This window comes from Phalacrocorax carbo, chromosome 10, assembly GCF_963921805.1.
Source record: "Phalacrocorax carbo chromosome 10, bPhaCar2.1, whole genome shotgun sequence".
NCBI lineage: Eukaryota > Metazoa > Chordata > Aves > Suliformes > Phalacrocoracidae > Phalacrocorax > Phalacrocorax carbo.
Window position 1 is genome coordinate 12,578,387 of NC_087522.1, and position 18,145 is coordinate 12,596,531.

The 18,145-nt window shown below is 42.0% G+C and overlaps 1 protein-coding gene across 1 annotated transcript in view; it reads left to right on the forward strand.

Moving 5' to 3' along the window:
• The window catches only part of LOC135315238 (uncharacterized), a 110,304-nt gene that overhangs the window by 19,931 nt on the left and 72,228 nt on the right, over positions 1 to 18,145 (forward strand). The window contains exons 11-18 of the mRNA XM_064462090.1: positions 214 to 396; positions 3,992 to 4,144; positions 6,923 to 7,067; positions 13,404 to 13,562; positions 14,292 to 14,410; positions 15,473 to 15,843; positions 16,786 to 16,927; positions 17,379 to 17,563. Of these exons, the coding sequence (XP_064318160.1) occupies positions 214 to 396; positions 3,992 to 4,144; positions 6,923 to 7,067; positions 13,404 to 13,562; positions 14,292 to 14,410; positions 15,473 to 15,843; positions 16,786 to 16,927; positions 17,379 to 17,563 (1,457 nt within the window). The remainder of the gene's footprint in view (positions 1 to 213; positions 397 to 3,991; positions 4,145 to 6,922; positions 7,068 to 13,403; positions 13,563 to 14,291; positions 14,411 to 15,472; positions 15,844 to 16,785; positions 16,928 to 17,378; positions 17,564 to 18,145) is intronic.

Sequence of the window (18,145 nt, forward strand, 5' to 3'; positions counted from 1 at the left end):
TACATGTGAAGGTGGAAGTACTTTCCACTATATCTCTGCAGGGTTGTCCTTTTTTGTTTGTTTGAATCCTTTAAGGGCTGTTTGAAAATATGCATTGTTGGGGTGGAGTTTTAGTGTGTAAATATTTTGATCCATTTATTTTCTATTGTGTGTTACAGTAATAATGAGAATGACTTTTCTGAAATACCCTGTTCTTTTTGTCCTTGTTTACAGCCTTTGCTGAAGTCACCAGGAGCAAGCCAGAGCTGCTTCTTAGGAGTAACTGCTCTCTTACACAGGTTTTGTTCAGCTTACAACTCCTGCGATGATGTACCTGCTGTGCAGAGTGTGATGAGGACTCTTGGGAACTTTTTGGGAGGAAACTGTGCCGTGCAAGATTCAGAAGGCCTCAGCCAGGTACCAATGATATAGAAACATATGATATAATGCTTTACTTTTCTATTCCCTTTTTCATCAAACAAGTTCTAGATCATAATGCTATTCAGTGGATTTCCAGAAAGCCATGAATTCAAGCTTTGTAAATTAATTTTCTTTGGTAGAATGGGCAGATAAAATTTTGTAATCCAACAAGTACAACCTATCAGCATGGGTGTTCCTGTGTATTTAGATAAGGAAGTCTTGGGTCTTCTGATGAAGCAAACCTCATAACTCGGGATATGGAAGAACACCCATCGGTCCCCTGTAAAATGGCATGTTGATGGAAGTTTCCTGTTCCTTTGTTGACTCAAATTCATGTCCGGTTAGTGTTAGCTGTGGTAGTGCTGGCTAAAGCTCTGCTGAGTCACAGTGTTCCTGGCTGTAAGTCAGTCATGATATTGGGATACTAACAGGAGAGGGAAATCGTTCTTAGTTGCTGTGTGTGATCTTGAGTTAGGAGTAGTTTCCGTCACAGGTCTGGGGCTTTTTATCTTTAATTGACATTCAGTACTAAAGAAATATCTCTAAGTCTTCTGTTTGATTATCTACTTAAACAATCAGTTCTTCCTTATCACACTTAGAAAATAGAGATACTGCTGACACTATATCAGGTAGCAGTAAGATCCCAAGAGCTAAGTTTATCTCATGTTTTGTGTCTGTTTAATTTTCCAATGTGCAAGCTAAATTAATGGGATTTGTATTTTTCTTCATTCAGTGTGAGCAGTTCGTTCACTTATAATTCATATCCCATTTATTGAAGGAATAACTTAAAAACTCAGATTTTATGTATTAGGAACCTTGAACAAAAGTTTTATTAAAAAACCCCAAAGAGATTCCACTGCTGAACTTTTTTGTCTTCCTGTTAGCCATAGAATCTTAGTTTCTGCATATGTTTTCAGTTTCCTACTATGTGCTGTATGAAATTACCTAGTTCTTTTTGGTAGAGTTGGCATGTTTTACATGGTTTGAGGATACATTACGCTCATTGGAATAGATGACATATCCTTTAAAAGTCTGTGCTATCCCTCAGAAAGAGGCATCGCCATGCTGGTGAGTGGTCTCATGTCTCTCAGAGGTGCATCACTGGTCTCTACTAAGTTCTTAGAAAGAAGTATTTTAAAAAATTAAAACAGTCATTTAAGTTCCCAAAGATGGATGTGGGGTGGGATTTTCAAGAGAAGCTTTGATTTCAATGTTGCTAGCAGATTATCAGTGGGATTGGTATGGACACCTGACATCTGCTCTCTCCCTGTGTGCTGGTTTTGGCTGAGAAGGGGTTAATTCTCTTCATCATGGGGGGGCCGGCTACCTTTCCAGCTTCCCGCGCTCTGCCATGGCGGCAGGAGGCTGGGAGGGGCAGGGCCACGGCCGGGGCAGCTGACCCCGACTGGCCAATGGGATGTTCATTCCATACCATGTGACACGATGACCAGTATATTAAGGGGGGCAGTTTGCAGCTTGGAAAGGTGCGGTGTTGGGTCGGTGGGTGGTGAGCGGCTGCACTGCGTGCGGTTTGTTTTGGTGGTTTATCCCCCTCCCCCCTCCCTGCCCCGGGTTTTGCGCCTCTTATTGTTTTCCTTTCCATTGCATTTTTGTTATTGTTTTTTTTTAAAAAAATTTATTTTAATTATTAAACTGTTCTTATCTCAACCCACGAGCCTTACCCTTCTGATTCTCTCCCCCATCTCACCAGTGAGGGAGTGAGCAAGTGACTGTGTGGGGCTGAGTTGCTGGCTAAACCACGACACCCTGCTTCCTCTTTACATCCCTTGCTGCCAGCTGGGCAAGGAGAGTGTCATATGGGTAGTTCCAGGTTAGGATTGTGCCACTGGACTGGATGACTATACATGCCAATTTGCAAGCAGTTGACCAAATGAAGCAAATACCTATTCAGTTTATATTGCAATCTTTCTCTGTGCAGAAGGACACTAATTTCTTGGCTCTACTGTGGTGGGTTAACCCCAGTAGGCAGCTAAGCACCACACAGCCACTCACTCACTCCCCTTGCAGTGGGATGGGGGAGAGAATTGGAAGGGCAAAACCAAGAAAACTCTTTGGTCAAGATAAAGAATGTTTAGTAAGTGAAGGGAAAAAAAAAAACACCACAAACTCCAAAGCCCATAACAAAACCTCCCAAAAGTGATGTGAAAGCAATTGTTCACCACCAGTAGACTGATGCCCAGCGAGTTCCTGAGCAATGGATACCTTGGAACCACCCCCTCTCCCTCCACACACAATTTTATTGCTGAGAACGATGCCATATGGTTTGGAATATTTCTTTGGTAAATTCAGGTCAGCAGTCCTGGCTGTGTCCCCTCTCAGGCTCTTACCCACACCCAACCTACTCGCTGGGCAGGTGCAGTAAGATACAGAGAAAGCCTTGACGCTGTGCGAGCACTGCTCAGCAATAGCTAACACTTTGTTGCGTTGTCAGCGGTGTTTTGGTCACAGATCTAAAACACAGAACTACACAGGCTGCTATGAAGAAAATTAGCTCCATCCCAGCCAAAATCAGTACACCCACCCAATTGCCTGTTTTCATGAAAACTTTACTTTTTTAAACCCTTTTTGTCTTACATGAATCTGATTAAAATTAGCCAATAGATTAGTAAACCAGAACAGGGAACTGATGAAGAGGGACACAATGAGGAAGACTGCCCAAGTTTCATTAGCTTCTTGAAAACTGTTCTGTAACTTACTGCTGAAACACAGTTGTCTGATGAATGAAGAGCAGCCTCTTGAAACTCAGCAGCATGTTGCAGTGAGTGATTGTACAGACTGGTGGGAGAGGTATCTTTGACTATGACAACTTTACTGAATATGCAGAGCACAATAGGATAGACCTCCCATCTGATGTCTCAAACGAACAGTGAATGGAGTTTTTGACCCAGACAGTTGTGGAAGGTTTTTTAACTTTTTAACTGTCACGGCTTCAGTATAGTTTTTTCTAGGGAACTGTCAGTAAAAGGAAAACGAGGCCCCATATTGCATTGAAGTCCCCGGGCTCTAAACTTTAATACAGAGCTTGTAATTAAAAATTCATTGATTGCCAGCAGTAACATGCTTTCTGGGTTCTGAAGTTGCACAGGATTCCTGTATGGTTAGTGAAGAAAACTGGTAACATTATGGCATCTGTTGACAAATTATTATTTTAAATCGGTTATTGTGTCCAGTACTCTGTGTTGAATCACCAAAAGGCAAAAATGTCTGTGATCAAAAGGGACAAAATATGAAAGTTCTTGAAAAACTTTTACTGCACCTCAAATCCATGACTTCTGCTTTTCCATTGTAACGCAGCTTTTTTTAAATGCTTTTGTATTCCATCAGGTGTAAGCCAGATTTTACTTAAAAGTACTACATGGCATTAGAGCAGCTGCCCATGTTCATATGAGTCTTGTCCTCACCCTAAAGCCAGAGTATAGCTGGTAGAGCAGGGGCTGCACTAAACCCTCCAAATAATCAGCAATTATTTTAAACAGGGAATTTTACACAGAAAATGTTAATGCAACAAAATTTTAGGTACAACTGACAACATGTGGAGAGCTTTTTATACTGCCTTGTTTTGCATTTGCAGATGCAACTGGTGTTAAAAGCCATTGGAAATGCGGGACTGGCAGCAGCTTCGCTAGCTCCTGTTTTGAGCTTATGTGCTTCCCTGAAAAGTAATCCAATTGAAATTCGTATAGCTGCTATCCAGGCCTTCAGACGCATTCCCTGTTCTGTCAGGGTAAGTGATTTATTGCCAGCAGGTGACTGATGGCTTCCTGATGCTGTCCCAGAGTGTTCAGTTTCAGAAATATTTATGAAATGTGTAAACAAATAAGGAACATATGTAAACATGTCTTCCAGAAGAGCTCCTTTGCTGTTGGAAAGGTTGGTAGGACTAAGAGAATGATGAGGGTAGGAAGGGACCTCTGGAGATCATCTCATCCAACCCCCTTGATTGAGCAGGCACACCCAGAGCAGGGGGCACAGGAATGCATCCAGGCGGGTTTGAATGTCTCCAGGGAAGGAGTCTCCACAACGTCCCTGGGCAGGCTGTGCCGCTGCTCTGGCACCCGCACAGGGAAGAAGTTTTTTCTCACGTTGAGGTGGAACTTCCTGTGTTCCAACTTGTGCCCATTGACCCTTGTCTTGTCATTGGGCACCACTGAAAAGAGCCCAGTCCCATCATCCTGACACCCACCCTTTAGATATTTATAGGTATTGATGAAATCCCCCCTCAGTCTTCTCTTCTCCAAGCTGAACAAACCCCAGTCTCTCAGCCTTTCCTCATAAGGGAGGTGCTCTAGCCCCTGACCATCTTCACAGCTCTCTGATGGACTTGCTCAAGCAGTTCCCTGTCCTTCTTAACCTGGGGGTCCCAGAACCGGACACAGTACTCCAAATGTGGTCTCACTAGGGCAGAGTAGAGAGGGAAGATAACCTCTCTCGACCTGCTGGCCACACTCCTTTTTATACAACCCGGGATATTGTTGGCCTTCTTGGCCACAAGGGCACATTGCTGGCTCAGGGTCAACCTGCTGCCCACCAGCACTCCCAGGTCCTTCTCAGCATAGCTGCTGTCCAGCAGGTCACCCCCAGCCTGTGCTGGTGCGCGGGGTTGTTTCTCCCCAGGTGCAGGGCCTTGCACTGGCTTTTGTTGAATCTCACCAGGTTCCCCTCAGCCCAGCTCTCCAGCTTGTGCAGGTCTCACTGGATGGCAGCACAGCCTTCTGGTGTATCAGCCACTCCTCCCAGCTTGGTATCATCAGAGAACTTGCTGAGGTTATGCTCTATCCCATCATCTAGATCACTGATGAATATATTGATCAGGACTGGACCCAGCACAGACCCCTGGGGAACACTGCAAGTTACGGGCCTCTAACCAGACTCTGCCCCATTGATCACGACCCTCTGAGCCCTGTTGTTCCGCCAGTTGTCAACGCACCTCATTGTCCTTTCATCAAACCCACACTTCTTAAACTTACCTATGAGGATATTATGAGAGAGAGTGTCAAAAGCCTTGTTGAAGTCAAAGTAAACAACATCCACTGCTCTCCCTTAATCTATCCAGCCAGTCCACACCATTATTGAAGGCTATCAGGTTGGTCGAGCATGATCTTCCCTTGGTGAATCCATGTTGACTGTTTCTAATAACCTTCTTGTCCTCTACATGCCTGGAGATGACCTTCAGAATGAATGGTTCCATCACCTTGCTGGGGATGGAGATGAGGCTGACTGGCCTATAGTTTCCCAGGTCCTCCTTCTTGCCCTTTTAGAAGATTGGAGTGACATTTGCTTTCCTCCAGTCCTTGGGCACCTCTCCTTTTCTCCAATACCTTTCAAAGATGATGGAGAGCAGCTTGGCAAGAACATCCACTTTGCTATAGTTGAGGTAACACATCCAGTGACTGAGGTAATGCTTATGGCTTCTTAAAAAGTTACCTCAGTTGGGTGGGGTATGTCTGTGTGGGTTATGGCTGAAAACCCACAGTACCTGAATTTTTCTATAGTCTGTTCCACTATATTGTTCTCTGATATGCTATGTATTAACATAAGAAGCTTGTTGTAATTGACAATACACCGTCATAGTTGGAACATTTTGTTAATGGTTTAATAGAAGAAAACACAAAACATGTTTATCTCAAATAAGTTGATACTAACAAGAATGACAAAGCCAGGAGTGCTAGCCTGGGTAAAGCTGACAATCCTGCTCCAGAAGAACAAGAGGTTACCTGTGGACTTGCACTTGGAGAAGCATTTTCCATGGCTTTTTAAATTTAATCACAGCATGGATTTGCATAGTCTGCTTGTTCTGCAGTTAGGAAGCTCAGTGTTGCTTCTTAGACCTGTTGAAAGTATGAAGGCTATATGTTGTCATACACCCCCTCATCGTCCAGCAAATGAATGGCTAAACTGACACCCTGTGGATGGACTGGGCATGTTAAATGCTAATAGAAATGTTACTGGTATCAGTCACCAATGTCTTAATTCCTGGAAGTTCACCAAACAACTCATATTTGTTGATACTGGGGAAGTATTGAACAGAATAAAACTGTTACAGTCCTACCCTTTGATTGAGACCAGAAGTAATGATCTTATTAGCCTGTTAATAAAAATGTAGCCATTATTGTATGTGTATTAGCTGTGGCACGTGTGTGAAATATAATAGAGCAGCTCTCCCCTGTGGGTGGAATAAACCCGTCATTCACAGCAGTGCTAGCGAGCAAGGCTCTGTGTTGCAGACAGTCCTGTATAAATTAGTCAATATAGGATTCATGAAACAACTGTCATAATGACAGTTTGTTCTGGAAATTTATAGATAAGGTAGTATAGAGAATATGTACATACATTTGTATACATGCTGCATGAAGTGACTTTGTCATGTACAAAAGCAATGTCTATCTCCTTCAGAAAGAAAAACCCAGTTGTACCTGAAAGTGCATACATGAGGTGTTTTAAGGGAGTAAATATCACAACTGTCATTTTCTTCTTTGGTTGTCTTTTCATCTTTTCCTCTTAGAATGCTATATTAGTCCAGCTGTATCAAGCAACTAGTGAAGATGTGGAAATAAGGATTGCTGCTTATTATATAGCAATGAAATGTCCACATGAAGAGTTACTTAAAGAAGTACAAAAGACATTGATGAAAGAAACATCCAGTCAAGGTTAGTCAAGCAACCACTGAAGTCTTACACATTTCTAATACTTCAGTGTAACATTTACTTTACAGATGCAATGGTACCAACCTATATAAATTTTTATTTAATCTTACTACTTTGTAGGTTGTTTTAATAGGTTGTTTGCATGATGGCCACATTTTGTATTGGAATTGTGATACTGTTATTTTGGTAATAGTAAGGAGTTGACTCTTAATAGAATTAGTTCCCTCTACTGGCAACATTTTATTAGGTGAATGCTCTTGAGAAAGAGATGCGTGGAACACCTTTGATGTTTAGTGCAATGGAAATACAAATGGATAACTGCAAATTACATTTTGTTAAGTTGAGAAAGAAGCAAGTGGCAGAAAAAATATTGCAAGCTGAAGGTATAAAGTAAATGTTTTCTTAATTACCTTTTTAATGCTCCTAAATCCCACATTTACTATTTGTTTCCTTGATGTAATACAAATATTTATTATAAGGACTCACTACCATGGTCTTTCTTTGGTACTGTACTCTTTTGCAGTTATGTTATATCAGTTTTGGTATGGTTTTAATATTGATGCCCACTTGCAGAGGTGATCAGCTCCAGTGCAAGTGTGTTCCATAGGGGAGTGGGGGATCGTGGTGCACAGGGGGGCTTCCTGAGCTGGGGAAACCCCAGGGGAGCGCAGAGACATACCAGGAGCCTCCAGCTCTCACGAGAGTGTCTGACAAGGCCTGGGTGGGGCCGGGAGTAACAACAGCCATCCCCGACACCCACGACCCGGTGCACTGTGAACAGGGCATGGCGCAGCAGTTGACACAGAAGGGTGTGCAGGGAGGGCACCTCTTCAAAGGAGGGGCATTCCACTGGCCAAGTGGGATGCTTGTAGTACACATAACCCAGCAGCCAGGCACTGTTCTGTGACCATCTGCCCTGGTCAAGGGCACTCATCCTACCTGACCCTCAAGGCAGAATGGTAGGCACTTGTCCGACAGCAAAGGCTGCAGCTCCAGCTAGGGGTCTGCCCCAGCAGTGGCTGATGCCTCTGCTGGGATGGAGCTGCTGAAGGGAGAGGCTGCAGTGCAGACCTCAGACTGCAGGGAGTGCCCAGACCTTTCTCCTGGGACAGGGACAGGCAGCAGACCTGCCTGTAAAAGGTGTGCTCAGGTGTGGGACCTCCTGCAGCAGGTGGCTGTGCTGCAGCAGTTGGTGAGAAGGCTGCGTAACATCAGGGAGGCTGAGGAGGAGTTAGATAGCTGGTTCTAAGCACAGTCTGCAGTGGACCCACAGCCAAAGGTCAAACAGCCAAAAGCTCCCCCACCACCACACACAGAAGGGAGGGGGCCAATAATGCAGAAGAATGGATGGTTGCAATGGCAAGGACCAGCAGGAGGAAGAGATTTCCCCTGAAGCCTGAGGTGACCTTGCAGAACCGCCTCACCACTCTGCAGACTAAAGAGGAAAGACCTGTCACACCAGGATTGATGCCAGAGCCGAGTAAGGCAGCCCAGTCTGCTCCCCATATAACAACCAGTGCAACTACGGAGAGGCAGCTGGTGATACTAGTAGGCAACTGTCTTCTGAGAGGTACAGAGGCACCCATTTGCTGACCTGATGCACTCTCTAGATAGGTGTGCTGCTTACTGGGGGCTTGTATCAGGGATGTCACCGAGATTGCCAAGCCTTGTACAGTCCACTGACTGCTACCTGCTGCTGTAGTTTCACATGGGCACCAGTGACACAACCATGAGCAGTCTGAGGAGTATCAAGAAGGATTATAGAGTGCTGGGAGCGGTGGTAAGGGACTCTGGAGCACAGGTAGTTTTTTCATCAGTCCTCCTAGTCAAAGGGGAGGGGTTTGAAAGGGCCAGTTGAATCAGGTGAATCAACAAATGGTTACAGGACTGGTGCCACAGCCAGGGGTTCGGCTACCTAGACCATGGGACTCACCCTGAGAAACCCAGTCTACTAGGGGCTGACTGGGTCCATCTGTGAGAGAAGGGGAAGAGCATCTTCTGTCACAGGCTTGCCAAGCTAGTGAAAAGGGCTTTAAACTAAAGTTGCATTTGGAGGGGAACCTCAATCCATCCCACTCCTACCAGTTTGGTGCCAGTGCCAGCAGTAGATGCCCAAAGCCCGGAGAAAGATCATGGGTCAGAAGGAGAGCACCTGAAAAGCAGCACAAAGGAATTGCAGCTACTCCAATCAGAGCAACCAACTTTTTTTGCCTCAGTCTTCACTGGCAAGTGCTCAGGCTACACCACCCAAGTCACAGAAGGCAAAGGCAGGGACCGGGAGAATGAAGAACCACCCACTGTAGGAGATCATCGAGTTCGAGACCATCTAAGCAACCTGAAGTCACACAAGTCCATGGGACCTGATGAGATGCATACGCAAGTCCTGAGGGAACCGGTGGATGAAATTGCTAAGCCACTATCCATCATATTTAAGAAGTCATGGCAGTCCAGTGAAGTTCCCACTGACTGGAAAATTGGAAATATAACCCTCATTTTTAAAAAAGGAAAAAAGTAAGACCCAGGGAACTACAGGCCAGTAGTATGATCTTGCCTGGCAAGATCATAGAGCAGATCCCCTCAGGAACTATGCTAAGGCACATGGAAAATAAAAAGGTGATTGGTGACAGCCAACATGGCTTCACTAAGGGCAAATCATGCCTGACAGATTTGGTGGCCTTCTATGATGGAGTTACAGTGTTGGTGGACATGGGAAGAGCAACTGATGTTGTCTACCTGGACTTGTGCAAAGCATTTGACACTGTCCCACATTACATTCTTGTCTCTAAATTGGAGAGATATGGGTTTGACAGATGGACCACTTGGTGGATAAGGAATTGGCTGGATGGTCGCACTCAAAGGTTTGCAGTCAATAGCTCAATGTCCAAGTGGAGACCAGTGATGAGCAGCGCTCCTCAGGGGTTGGTGTTGGAACCAGCGCTGTTTAACATCTTTGTCAGTGACAGAGATGGTGGGATTGAATGCACCCTTGGTAAGTTTGCCGATAACACTCAGCTGGGTGGTGCAGTCAACACGCTGGAAGGTAGGGATGACACTGAGAGGGACCTTGGCACTCGAGAGATGGGCCTGTGAAAACCTTATGAAGTTCAACAAGGCCAAGTGCAAGGTCCTGCACATGGGTCAGGGCAATCCCACGCACAAAGACAGGCTGGGCAGAGAATGTATTGAGAGCAGCCCTGAGGAGAAGGACTTGGGGGTGTTGGTTGATGAGAAGCTCAACATGACCTGACAATGTGCACTTACATCCCAGAAAGCCAGCCATATCCTGGGCTGCATCAAAAGAAGTGTGACCAGCAGGTCAAGGGAGGTGATTCTCCCCCTCTATTCCACTCTCGTGAGACCCCACCTGGAGTACTGTGTTCAGCTCTGGGGCCCCAAGATAAGAAGGACATGGGGACCTGTTGTAGCGAGTCCAGAGGAGGGCCATGGAAGTGATCCAAGGGCTGGAGCACCTCTCCTATGACGACAGGCTGAGAGAGTTGGGGTTGTTCAGCTTGGAGAATGCTCCAGAGACACCTAATAGCAGCCTCCCAGTACCTGAAGGGGGCCTACAAGAAAGCTGGAGAGGGGCTTTTTACAAGGCCAGGTAGCAATAGGACAACATGTAATGGCTTTAAACTGCAAGAGGGTAGACTTAGGTTAGATATAAGGAAAAAATCTTCACTGTGAGGGTGGTGAGGCACTGGAACAGGCTGCCCAGATAAGTTGTGGATGCCCCATCCCTGGAAGTGTTCAAGGCCAGGTTGGATGGGGCTTTGAGTGACCTGGTCTAGTGGAAGATGTCCCTGCCCATGGCAGGGGGGTTGGAACTAGATGATCTTTAAGGTCTCTTCCCACCCAAACCATTCTGTGATGCTATGATTTTAAAGATAGCATTGGATAGATACTAAGCAGACCTGAAGGCTGCAAATAAAGGCCTATTGATTTGCATTTAGGTGATTTAAGACACCTAGGAACTTTAAGGCTTCCTGCACTTAGCATCAGGGCTTAGTGGGAGGTGCCAGAAGTGATCACTGTGACAGAAGTGATTCATCAGGTCAACTGTAAATCCACTGAAGATCACAGTTTGAGACCTGTGGATCTAATGGCAAACAAATGGCATCAAGAAACTGTTTATAACATAGGGAAATAGCAAAATATGGGAACTGGGACATGTGGTAAGAATGCTGTGAAAATGACTTTGTGAGGGGTGTTAATCGTGTATCCAAGTGTATAATAGCTGGCCAAAGGTGTAGCAGTCATTTGGGGAAAAGGTTAGCATAAGTATAAAGTCTTAATTAGTGACAGTTTGTGCTGATTTATGCTTCCTGCTTCTGTGGTTCCATGATCAATTATTGTCTGATCTGAGCCAGATTACTGACATGAGAGACTGAACTGAGGACTGATGCCAAGTAGAAAATCTTCTATATTATGTTTAAAAATGGTCATTTTATGTAAGTAGCTCATCTGAAGGAGAAGCTCTTTGGGCTAGTATGAAACTAAAATAAAAGTACAAAATCCTATAATCTTTTTATTACCAAAGCACACAGATGTTTAAGCTGATCCCATATTTTGAGAGAAGGAGGGATTTTTTTCTAAATGTTTTCCCACATTCAACAAAGAATACCTCTAGACTAATCCTTTGCTTTTAAATCTGGCAAGAAGGAGCAAACATGAACGGGGTATCTATAAGGTTGTTTGCAGGCAGAGGAAAGCAGGCACTGTCTGCATTCTGACATTTCTGGATCCTAGCCAGCTCTGAACTTGAAGCTCTGCATCCATTTTATCAGGATGTTATGTCCAGACCAGTATAACCTGCAGCGATTATGAGTTCAGGCTCAGCATTGCATTCATGTGATGATGTGGCTTGTGGTTTGGAGGGGACTTTTTCCCCTCTGTTTAGAGTTCAGACAGAGAGAAATTCCGTCAGCCTGCAAAATACTGTCAAGGTGCACCCTCAGTGACTCTCCTCCCTGTGGCTCTATGTGGAAAAAATAAATTGGGGATTTATGAAGGAGCTCTACAAGTCCATCCAAAATATTGTATGTGTTAAACAATTTAATGCAGTACTCATGAATTTTGTTAATTGCCTTACTTTGTCTTTGGATGATGTAAGACCTAAATAATTCATATAATAGACTTTTGAGTAACAAGTGCTTTTTGAAGGCGGGGAGCACATATTAGTTTTTAGCTGCCACGTTCAGAAAAAGCAATATGAAAAAAAGTTGTATTGTGAAAAATGTAGTTATACCAGTATTCAGTGTCTGTGCATTGAATTAGCACTGGAGTCTGATATCTTTTATCTTCAGGAGAAAAAAAAAGCCTCTGCTTAAGAATCAGACTTCAAAACACATGGAATATGTTTGCCCCCCACAATGCAGTGCATACATGGCCAAACCATGAATCATCACAGTATTATGCAGAAATATTAATTCTCAATCACAACTGTTTAACTGTATGTGCTTCTTTTTTTTTCTTTTGGAAGCACTTTTGGAAATGTTGTACATTGCACAGTGTAGAAGGAGTCTTTATATTGGACTGATTTGTTTGTTGTATGTGAAGAAACTTTATTGCCAATTTTCTCTTAGAAGTCCACTTGTAATACCATCATAAGCCTCAGAAGAGTTGGTGATCGCTTGCTAGCGTTCATGTACGGTATCTGATTAATAGACCTCCCAGTATTTAAAGTTGCTTAATGCTCACCTTTAAAAGGCTTTGTTTATTCCTGCTTATAATTTTTAACTGTTATTTTAAGATTTTCATGTGCTTGCTGTCTAAAATATTTTTTTGTGTTTTTCAGTATACTTGAGTCAGTGATTTTCAAGAACAAAATGAGCGATGCTGCCAAAATTAAAGTTTAAAACCATCTTTCAAATAATTCTGTTGCATCTGTTCTTTGAAGAAGGAACAGAAACAGTCCAATATTATTTGAGCTGCACAGCCTGCCTTTAACATCTGTATTAGAGTTTTATCCTTTTTATTTTTTTCAGCATTACTTTGAATTTAGCATAGAAGATCACTTGCAAACAGTAAATAAGTAGGTTAACCATACCTCCTTGCCTGCCTTGGTTAGCTGAGAGGCATAAATTAAACTAGGGAGTGAATGGGCCCTCACATGCCATACTGGAAAGAGTAAGACAGTATTTAAGTAAGTTGACCATGGTGAAGATAGGTGCATCAGACAGATTTGAATGGTGCTGAAAATGAATTAATTCTGATGTGGTCAGGGGAATGGTTAGGAGTAATTCTGATATAAATAATTAAAAGGTTCTCTGTATCAGTTTTTAAGACTTTTTTGAATTTTTCCCTAGTTTAAAAATGTTTTTCTTTGTTTAATTTAAGTGGGGTCCTTCGTTTGGAGTCATCTCTCTCAGCTCCTAGAGACAGCTGATCCACTGAAGGAGCACTTTCGAGATTCTATTCCTGATGAAATTCTTAGCAGAGATTTTGACCAGGAGACATGGAAATACTCCTCATATTCCGATGTCACGTTCCACTCAGGTATGTGGAGTTTTAGAACTCAGTGCTTTGCAGCATATGGATTATTAAATCCCACATCCCTTTTCTGGTCCTTTACATGTTGCTCCAGAGAATTTTAAATTTTATGACTCCGTAGTATCCAGATAAGTGAATGTAGGCTTGATTCTGCTCTGACCTTAATTGGAGTATATCAAATGTAATTCCATCAAGCCAGACAGCATGCAACTTTGCCTTTTGTGAAAGAGGAGAATAAGAACCAATGCACTTTTTAGATTATTTTTGTGAACACCAACTTTTGATTCCTTCCTTAGTGAGCTTCCTTTGCAGCAACAGGGGATTGAGATGTATATTTTTCTTCTGATTCATATGCTTTCCTTGGTATAAGAAAAGATTCAGACTAATTCCTTCCCAGTTTGCTATCTGTTCATAATTTGTTTTTAGCAAAAAAGCTAGATAATATTTTTCAGAGTAACATTTTGATTTTATGTCCATCTCTTCCAGTGCAACTGTGTATGATAGGTATTGTAAATGCTCTTTTTTTACTGTTAGTCACATAACAGGTTTTCAGGAATGTCCATTAAAGTCTTTGCTATACTAAAAAGTTAAATAATGTCACCTGTTGACTTAATCTTTTATTCACCATAGTCTTAATGAGCAGAGTTGCAGTTTCCCAAAGAATGATGAGACTTGCAAAGTATACAAGAATAGCTGATCTCTGAATGACATATGCCTGATTTTTTTCTATTGCAGCTGGTGCAGGTGCAAATATGGAAGCATCCGTGGTCTTTTCTCCTGCATCTTTTCTACCACGATCAGTCATGACAAATTTGACTGTTCACCTTATGGGGCAGGCTATCAATCTACTGGAGGCAAGTTTATGGATTTTTTTTAATCCCCCTACTCAAGGGACACTTGGTGTAGTGAAGTAAAAAGAAATGTTTTCTATTTTCCTATTACAGTTCCTTTAGCAATGTATGCTTTTCACTGATACAGCAAAGTTGCCTCAGACTGATGACTTCTTTGTGTAATGGACTCAGTCATAATAAAACCACTTCCACCCTGATAATACTATATACTAGCCAAGTGAGTTATATTCAGCTCTTGTTATTGATTCAAATGAAAGACAGAAGTCAGTGCTTTCAGAGATGCTGGTCTAGCTCCCGTTTAGGATAGTAAGATTCCTTTGGTTGACTTACAGTGGCTTGGGTACACCATTCCTTTAATACAAGATACAGATTCATACATACCTAACTGAAGTCACTGTTTTAGTCCCATTGAGAAGCTAATGCCTGGGATATTTAAATGGCTTGCCTGCAACCTCATCATCTTGAATTGTGCCTCTACCGTGCCTCCAAGAGAAAGCAGTGTTTTGCATATGGACTTTTTGTTGCAGGTAAAAACGTGTATGTGAAAGAAAGAATTTAATGTAGCCTTCAGATCTCAAGTTTAAGCTAGCAAGGGAACAAATTTTTTTTTCAGTGTCATATGCCCTGGATTTATATGTATTAGTAATACTATTTTAGTCAAACTTCCAAACAGAATCTTATTTCAGGAGGACTGAAAGGGTGCATTACTCTTTTCCAACCAAAATACTGTTTGTAGAATAGCAGTAGCTTATACTGTCCCATCATGGTATAAATGAACCAGTACCTGAATAAAAAAGGATTTTTATTTTGTACTGAGCTTCAAGTAATCAAGAAACTGAAGAGTTTTTACTGGAAAGGTTTAATACTGAAATATCCAGTATGGGATACTGCATGAGGTAGGATACTAAACTTTGTAGACCACTGTGATCTTGTATGGCAAACCTTTCTTTGTACAAAAACCTAAAGGTTACATCTGGATGTATTTTTTAAATTTCTGCCTATAGAACTGAACATGGCTAATGCATCTCATTGTCAGGCTTTTCAATGCTGTATGCTTTCCCCTAGGTTGGTGTACGATTAGAGAATGCTGAAGCTCTTGTGCAGAAGATTTTGGGGCAGAAGTCTGCTACTTTCAGTGAGAATTTTTTTGCAAACGCTAATGAAAGAAACCACAAGTCAGAAAACCCAGTGGAAACAACAGGAAAAGCCAAGCAGAAGAAGCTGACTTCAAAGCAGTACAGCCCCACTTATCTTGTGACCAAGTCTGGCAAGCCAAAGTTGAGAAAAGCTAAACAGAATTGTCCTGGTAGAAAGTTCAGTAAGATGGGAGAGTTAGTCAAAAAGGTAGCTCACTCTTTACAACTTGGAAAAATTAATGATATTCCCCAGTTAAACTTAGGGCCCCAGCCAGCATTAGACAACTGCTCTGTATTACTGTGACTCCTCTGCATGAAGCCTTTGTAACTTGTTCCACTCACTTGTAAAGAACTTAATAGCTGCATAAAATACAAAGGAACAAAGAGACAGATCTTTAGTTTTTTTCAGATTATTTGTCTCAAAACAATGACTATCACCCAGGGGAGTATGTTGCATGTATTTTGGGCTGCTTCTCATTAATTTGATGTCTCTGATCCTCTTTATACTGATGTCCTTTTGTCTATTTACTTCTGTGGCACTGTAAAGAGCTGCTTGGTGTTAAGTTCCTGAGTCATGCTGTTTGTGATCTGACTTCCCAGTTTGATGTCAGATGTTACAGTGACCCTTTCTGAATTCACCCATGGTTAGAGATGGCTATGTTCTATGTATATATCAGGAAAGCTTTGGGAATTGTCTCCAATTTTTGATTTATTTTCTGGAAAACTTGGAGGCCATTATTTATTTAGTTTGTCTTAGACCATCTCTCTTCTTGGGACTCATCTTCTTAGAGTTTCTTCTTACAGTGTAAGCTCATGTTCATGTTGTGTTGCCATTGTATTGATTTGTAAGGAGGGAAAATGTAAAATTTTTACTTCTTAGCAGTTTATTTAGCAATCATGGCACCCATAATGTTGTATTAATTGAGATTGTACTTTTCATCGGTTTGTATTGTATGCATTGCAATACTTCTCCTTTTGTCCAGTCATCTTAGGACTAGACATTACCTGTGTTCATAGTAAAAGTCAGCTCATGTGGTATGGAGCTGAAGTTTAGCCAGAAAGAACAGCTGCTAATCCAGAGCCATAAGTGGTCTTGAAATATTTATAAAAGGGAGCCTAATGTCTGTTCATTAATAACACAGCCTGCACTGAGGACTTGTTTACTATGATTTGAAAGGAAATTAATATAAACATCATTCTCTTCCTGATTTATTTCTTTATCTCATGTCAGTTCACTGAGAGAACTGTGAGAAAGGAGTGGCTGAAATGTGAGCTAAGCATGAAAATCTTTGGAAATGAACTCAGCTTCTTGGATTGTGAAGATTTAAGAAAACAAATGAAACATTCTTTAAATCTGGCTGAGTTGGCTGTCAAACTTCTGAAGGTAAAAGGAACCTTTATTTGGAAGTAAATGCCTTGAGAAACTACTTTCTGACAGATATGTAAAAGATACAAAATATTACTTATTTCTTCTCTAAATTGAGATCTAGAAGACACCAGTAGACATCGGTTTTAAACAGCATTCAAAGCATTAGGCAAGGACTTGTTCTGTGTCTGATGGTTCTTATCTCTTGCTTTTCTCATTCAAATTCATCCATGCTTAAATGAAAAATAATTCTTTCTTTAACTGGGGTAGGACTAGAGTCTAACTCATGCCCTGGCCAGATGCAAACTTTGGGCTGCTTTCTGCCTTATTTCCCAAATCAGCTCAGTTAAAAACACTTTCACAGCAGACAAATGTAGTGGATAGTTACATATGGAAAAATTCTTGAATGCTGACTTTATTACACAAAATAAAATTCTGGGTTTTGTTTGTTTGGGTTTTTTCACCATAGGGGGAAGAAGTCCAGTTTAATAAAAGGCTGAGTTTGGCCACTGAAGAATTGCAGTTTCCAGCAATTTCAGGCTTTCCTGTTCAGCTGGCAGTCAATGCCTCAGCAGCGATCAACATAAAAATCAAAGGGAATGCAGCTTTCAAACAACCGTCAAATTTCTTTCTAAATGGTTATATAAAGCCAAGGTAATAACTACTGCAAATGTGTCGCTTTTACGTATTCCTGATGTCAAATAGCAACTCTTGATGTGAACGTTTTGTGTGAATGTCCATTGTAACCAGTTAGGAGATTCCTGAAGAACTCAAGCAGTCGTTAGCCTTACATTGCTGAATGGTTGCTATGCTCTAAGGACAGCAGTGGTTTCCTGTCCTGCCTGTCTGATTTTGAACTCTGTCACTGTAGTTTTCAAGTTCTGCTTCAAGCTGATCATTCCTCCCATCTCTAAATCAAATTCTTAAATGCTTGCATGCAGATGATCTTTTGAATGTTTTACCTGTTACAGGGATGGCATTTTGGATTTTTCTCAGGATCAGACATGCAGTTACAGGTTATGGATCTACAAACCAGTGGATGACTTAACCCTGTGTTTCCTTACCTGGATACTGTAGCTTTTTATAGATGATGAATGTATTCACTAAACTTTGCTAAGTGCTGTATAGACAGAGATAAACTTACACCATGATACTCAATCCTAACTGCTTTCCCTTTCCTGATATTTCATACTGAAGTCTGGGTTCAGATCCCTTACTTAACAGATATAGTAAAAC